The sequence below is a fragment of the Corvus brachyrhynchos genome, unplaced genomic scaffold (genome assembly GCF_000691975.1).
Source record: "Corvus brachyrhynchos isolate BGI_N302 unplaced genomic scaffold, ASM69197v1 scaffold114, whole genome shotgun sequence".
NCBI classification, from domain to species: Eukaryota; Metazoa; Chordata; class Aves; order Passeriformes; family Corvidae; genus Corvus; species Corvus brachyrhynchos.
The window spans coordinates 505074-511218 of record NW_008238337.1 but is presented as its reverse complement, the minus strand read 5'-3'; the positions used below and the strand labels follow the sequence as shown (position 1 = coordinate 511218).

The 6145-nt window shown below is 41.9% G+C and overlaps 1 protein-coding gene across 1 annotated transcript; it reads left to right on the top strand.

Annotated features, from left to right (window-relative positions):
* Positions 1-6: 6 nt before the first annotated feature.
* On the top strand, positions 7-4609 carry RAN (RAN, member RAS oncogene family). The gene is made up of 6 exons (XM_008634005.2): positions 7-81; positions 985-1069; positions 1163-1288; positions 2326-2513; positions 3035-3205; positions 3314-4609. The coding sequence occupies exons 1-6, from the start codon at positions 46-48 to the stop codon at positions 3356-3358; spliced, it is 651 nt and encodes a 216-aa protein (XP_008632227.1). The 5' UTR covers positions 7-45; the 3' UTR covers positions 3359-4609.
* The last annotated feature ends 1536 nt before the right edge of the window (positions 4610-6145 follow it).

The window sequence follows — 6145 nt, the reverse complement described above, 5'->3', positions numbered from 1 at the left end:
CTCCCCGCGCTCCTCACACGCTGCCATTTCCCCCGCAGACCCAGCATGGCCGCCCAAGGAGAGCCCCAAGTGCAGTTTAAGGTAAGGGAGTGGTTCGCAGGTTGGGTTTGGGATTTTTTTTTTTTCCCCTCACTGGAAAAGTAGTAGGAGAGACTCCCGAGTGCCGACGTGGATGGTGGGTTTGGTTTTGGAGTGCTGGTCTTTCCTTAATGGGGCAATTTATTGTAGTATTGCATACAGCTTGCACAAAAAGAGTCTGTTAAACTCTGTTGATCTGTTTTATTTGTAGTTTAGTGTAATAAGTGTTAGTGGATCTTTTCCTACAGAATGATTTTTAAATTTGAGAACTGAAGTTCACTGTAAAAAGTGCTGAGAGTGAATTAGAATAGCCTGCTTTCTGTTATGTGCTAATTGTTGAAATGTTTCAGAAGAGAATTTTCTGGTGCTTTGTGTGGCTGGTGGGTTGGTGGTGTTTTTTTTTGTTATCTTAACAGCCAGAAGTCCTGAAGACTGCTTCTTGATGTTTGTTACTTGGGTTTCCTGCAATGCTTGGCTAGCGTATCCCAGTTCATGGTGCAAATGTTGGTGGGTTTTTGGTTTTGTTAGGTTTTTTTAATTGTAAGATAACAATGGTTTTCTCCAGTGGATGTTTTAATCATTTCCTCTCCAAATCTGGTCACATTCAGGTTGAAAGCCCTAAATATTCTTCATTCAGTCTCTTGTAGTAGTTCAGTAGAACCATATTCACAGTGCATTGTAATTTTTACCTACAAGGACTGAATAAGACTAACCAGAGTTAAAGCATGATGGGCTTAACAAAGTGGTTCCCAGCACAGGGAGTTGCTTCATGGGGAGTTCTGTCTTTTGTTTACAGCACCTTGTAGGAGCTAAGCTGTTTGTAGTAATAAATAGTATCTGCGTTAGAATAGCTGATAAGTACCTAAAGATGCATTTTTCTGACTCTTTTCCTTTGTCTGTCCACAGCTTGTTCTGGTTGGTGATGGTGGCACTGGCAAAACAACATTTGTAAAGCGTCACTTGACTGGTGAATTTGAAAAGAAGTATGTAGGTATGTCTGAAAAAGCATTTGAGCTCCAATACCTTACAAATGGATGTGCAATCCATGACTTGCTAAATGCATTGCTTTTTGTTATTTCTGCAGCAACACTGGGTGTTGAAGTTCATCCTCTGGTGTTCCATACTAACAGAGGGCCTATTAAATTTAATGTATGGGACACAGCTGGCCAGGAGAAGTTTGGTGGCCTGCGTGATGGGTATTACATCCAAGGTAAGATGTTGGGGGCGGGGAACAGTTCTGTAGCTCTTCGACTTCAGTCTTTTATTCTGCTCTCGTTGGCCACACTGGAAGCTGTAAGTGTGGCTGCACTGATGAGCTGGCTTAGAAGCCTTCAAACTCTTCATGTAGGTAGGATAGCGTCCTTTGCTAGACAACTTGTGCTAATATGGGAACATGCCAAGATTGTGTTTCAGTGGGTTACTGTGGGCTTTGGTATTAGTGAAAGTGGTGCACCTTTAATGACCAGATACTGCTGGTGAAATTTGGTGGCTAAGGGTGGGGGGGCAGAATGTGTGTGCTTCAGTAAGTGTAGATTTTTGTCTGTGTTGCTGTGCTCAGGCCAAGGGCTTGGAAGACACTCTTTTAAGATTTTTGATGCAGTGAGGAAGTTGGACATCTCCATGCCAGAGTCTACTTGTCTTTCTGAAAAAGTGCAGATAGAGTTCCTTACTGCTGCTTGGCGAAGAGGTGTCCTGTGTTACTTCACTCACCCGCATATCTTTATTATATCTTATTTTTGTAAAGTATTATTGGGTTCTTTGAGAAACTGCTCTGGACAAGGGCGTCCTGAGATGTGATCCTCGAAGCCTCATTAGCGTGATATGAGTTAAACTGGTGTTAACTGATTTCTGTCAAATATTTGGGCAAATGCAAGTTGGCTTCTATAATCCTGTATATTCTCATATGATGTAACACCATGTTCCTCAGTGATACAGCTGAATTGGTAAAACCAGCTGTCTCATATGATGTAACACCATGTTCCTCAGTGATCAGCTGGTTTTACCAATTCAGCTGTGTCTGAGATGAGGCAGCACAGATGTGAGGTGACCCAGTCATGGGCCAGGTTCTGTGGACTTGTGCATTGAACTTGTTAACAGAACAGGAGCTGTCAGAACTGTGATGCTGAAAGGGCAAAGTTAATGCAGATGCTTAACCCTAATGTGGGATATCTCTGGGTTCCTCTTCTCTATCCTGTCTTGTAAGCAGGTGGTTACTCCTGGTGTAACTTGACTTCCCTTCTCTTGCAGCTCAGTGTGCCATCATAATGTTTGATGTAACATCAAGAGTTACTTACAAGAATGTACCTAATTGGCATAGAGATCTGGTACGAGTATGTGAAAATATCCCCATAGTGTTGTGTGGCAACAAAGTGGATATTAAGGACAGAAAAGTCAAGGCAAAATCCATTGTCTTCCATAGGAAGAAGAATCTCCAGGTAAGTCAGTAGGAATCCAGTTGGTGGGGTCTGTTGAGTGGAGTTGTGTTTTGGACAGTAATTGTGCTCTGCCTCTGTCATTATAGGCAGCTTCACATCTGTTGGCTTTTCCAGCCAAAATTCAGGGGAGGGGGAAGCGATGATGTTAAGGATGATCATCACTGGCTTGGAGCAGAAGCTGTGATAAGTTCTTAAAGAGCTTCTGTGCATTTGGCTTTAACTGCTCAGAATCTCATCTGATGACAGGATTGAGACTGCAGTAGATCATGTCACAGGAGAAAGGTAGATGCACTATTGCCTCACGAAAGTTTCATCCTTGATGATTGATGCCTTTCAGTTCATAGTTTCTGCCTGAAACTGTTTGTTTCTAGACACTTAAATCATAACTGCTTATGAAAATGCAAACAAAAGCCATGCAGTCCAAAAAAAAGTAAGGTAAAAGAGTTGATCGTGTATTAGTCTTGGTATGTCCTAAATATTAAAGGGTTTTAAAAAGAATGTCTAATATGTACCTTTTTCAGTATTACGACATTTCAGCTAAGAGTAACTACAACTTTGAGAAGCCTTTCCTGTGGCTTGCTAGAAAGCTAATTGGAGATCCTAACTTGGAGTTTGTTGCCATGCCTGCGCTCGCACCTCCTGAAGTTGTTATGGACCCAGCACTGGCAGCACAGTATGAGCAGGACTTACAGGTCAGTGGCAGAGGGCACAGAGGGCAGACAACTGCCTGGTAACTGGTGTCAGACTCCTGGCACAAGTAGCTGAAGAACAGTTCCTAAGTGTAAATTCCTTTGTTCCAGATTGCTCAGACCACTGCACTGCCAGATGAAGATGATGACCTGTGAGGGATGAAGCTGGAGCCCAGCGTCAGAAGTCTAGTTTTATAGGCAACTGTCCTGTGATGTCAGTGGTGCAGCGTGTTTGCCACTTTATTATCTAGCTGAGCAGAACATGTGCTTAATCTTTGGGATGCTGAAAGAGATGAATGGGCTTCGGAGTGAATGTGGCAGTTTAAAAAAAAAAAAAAAAAACAAAACAAAATGGAAAAAAAAAAACCAAAACACAAACCTTCATATTTTGGACCTGCATATTTAGCTGTTTTTTGGACTGCAATTACTTCCCCTTTTGAGTTTCAAATATAAGACTGCTGCAGTCACATCAGAGTGTTAAGTGAAAAACCTTGTTTCTGTCATTCCCATTCTTTTGTTTAGGTAATAAAGTTGTATTTCAAGTATCTCTAAGCAAGTGAACTTTCATGCATTGTTAGGAAAACTGTTCAAAGTGTCTTCTGTTCTTCATTCGAGGGTAATACTTGATTGTCTACTACTGCATTTCTCATTCTGTTTTCCTTCCTGCTTCTCATATTATGCTCCTCTTGCTAATCCAGAGCTAACAGTTAACCTTTCCTTTTTTTGTTGGCGCATAGAACTAAAGCATCTGGGGAAAGCTGAGCTGCCAGGCAGAACTCCAGCAGAGAACACTTGCGTGGCGTGGCAGGAGGAGTGTTCCCAGCAGATGGGAATGTTTGTGGAGCAGGGTGGCTGGAGAGCAGAGCCTGCAGTTCGGCTTGCAGATGCTACAGTTAGATACAGTCTCAACTCCTCACTGTCACTGTGTCCTACAGTTACCTTCAGAGCTCTGTGTTTTAGCAGCCAGAAGCAAATGGCATCCAAGTCTGTTAGGCGACTTCAGCTGTGTCTTTGCATGGAACAGCAGTAGAACTATAGCTGGTTAAACGAATTCTAAGCGTCTTCAAGTTCACTAACTAGAAAACAGCATGGTTTGAGCTAAAAAGCTCTTGCCTACCCAGTGGTGTATTAACTAAAGCCACAGTGATTTAAACATCTAGACTTTACTGTAACTGCACCAAGATCTTAATTTGAAACTGGCTTATTGCAGCACAAATGGTGGAAAATGTCAACTTTTAACACTACCTTGTAGAGATGAATCTTGGTCAATATTAGTACTGCTAGTCAGCAAAACTTAAGTTTAGGATTTTTTTTTTCAGTAGTGTTTGAGTACATGAAGCCTTGAACTCTTCGGTTTTGTATTTTTGGTTTCTTAATAAAGTGGAGCATTTCATTTATTCCTTTTAACTTGCATGTTTGTGTACATAAATTACTTGAATATTCAACTTTTGCTATCCAGTAGCAAAAATTGGACTACGATTATTACTTGTGCAATATTGCTGTAAAGGAGCAATTTTTAAGTTAGTTCAAGTTGGGAATTCTTGGTGGGTTTGGGCTTTTTGGTTTGTTTTTTTAGCTACTCAGAAGCTGAGTTGTGTATTAAGACTTGAAGCTCCTGGATGAAAATGAGGAATGTTGTACACTTGGTGTTTGTAAAGGGACAATGTCCCACTTAATGTTTCATTGACTCTTCTCACTGCATAACCTTGCTTTAACTTCTGTTACAGGTTCTTGCCTGTAGTGTTACTAATTCCCTGTGCAGCTCATGGTTAATCCTGCTGGCTTGGCTGCTGCTGCTTTACTAGCTGTGGTAGCTTTTTTATCTTCAAGCTCTCACTTCTGGAAATGTATTGCTCAAAAACAGAAAGGAAAACTTCTGTAGTTCTGCAGTATTGACACACTTCAAGAAGAAAAGGCAGCAGCACTGGAGTTGTTTGTATGGTCTCATAACTTGTGAATGGTGTCATCTTTACAACTCACCTGCTTGGTACAGGTACTGTCCTTGGTATGATTCCTCCAGAGCAGCTGGAAAGGTGCAAAAGCTGCTTAAAGACTGCTCTGTTGGGAGCTTTGCTCTGTAATCTTCAGTGCTGCTCCCAAGTCCAGAAAAATCCAGCTTTGAAGTAGGTAAGAATAGTAATCCTGCTGTGAGAGAATCTCTTCAATTTCTCTTCGATTTGCAATGTTTTGGGAGTAAAGCCTACTTGCAGCATTAGATTTATTCTGTTTACTCCCTGTTAATTGTTGATTTAAAATAATGCAGGTAGCCTTAAATGCACGTGCAGATCGCTCAGTTCAGGTTCTTTAACCCTTCTGAGGAAATTTTCACTAGTTGGGTTTAGATAAAACAAAGCCTATTTTGTCAAGTAAAGAGGAAAATTAAAGCTGTGTTACAAGAACCTGTTTTCTTAAGTCACATCAGTGCCAGGACTGAATGGAGACTGAAATCCTTCCCTGCAACTCATGCCTGACTGCTCTGACTGCTCTCTGGTTGGATCAGGTAACTGTAGTAGTTCTGTGTTCCCTGCACACCACTGGGTGAGTTTTCCTGCACCAAGGTCTCTGGTTTCTGGTTGTACTGACAAGTTCCTTAAAGCCAGACCCTGCTTGGTGGTAACTCGGGCAGGACAAAGAACTGGGCTGTTCACTGGTCCTTGTTCCGGGATAAAGCTGGGAGGGTTCCAGTGTCTAAGCCCAGAGAGTTCTATCACAAAAGCAGCTACAGCAAAGGCAGGAAACTGGCAGAGGAAATGTGCTGCTTACTGGGCCTTGAAATGAAGAGAGTTAAAGGCTGCTTAGGAGTGCTGGGACTGCCCTTGGATCTCAGGATTTCAACAGAGAATTTATTTTTTTTTTCTCTTTAGACATACGGGGTAGCACTGGAAACCTATGTGCCAAGAAGGGTGTACCTACAAGTTAAAACACAAAATTCGTCTTTTCCCT

Excerpts from the sequence above, each read along its gene's own strand:
- RAN (XM_008634005.2), top strand. The coding sequence starts at position 46 with ATGGCCGCCCAAGGAGAGCCCCAAGTGCAGTTTAAG. Across the intron at positions 1,070-1,162 it reads ATTTGAAAAGAAGTATGTAG|CAACACTGGGTGTTGAAGTT; the intron begins GTATGTCTGAAA and ends TTATTTCTGCAG. Across the intron at positions 1,289-2,325 it reads TGATGGGTATTACATCCAAG|CTCAGTGTGCCATCATAATG; the intron begins GTAAGATGTTGG and ends CTTCTCTTGCAG.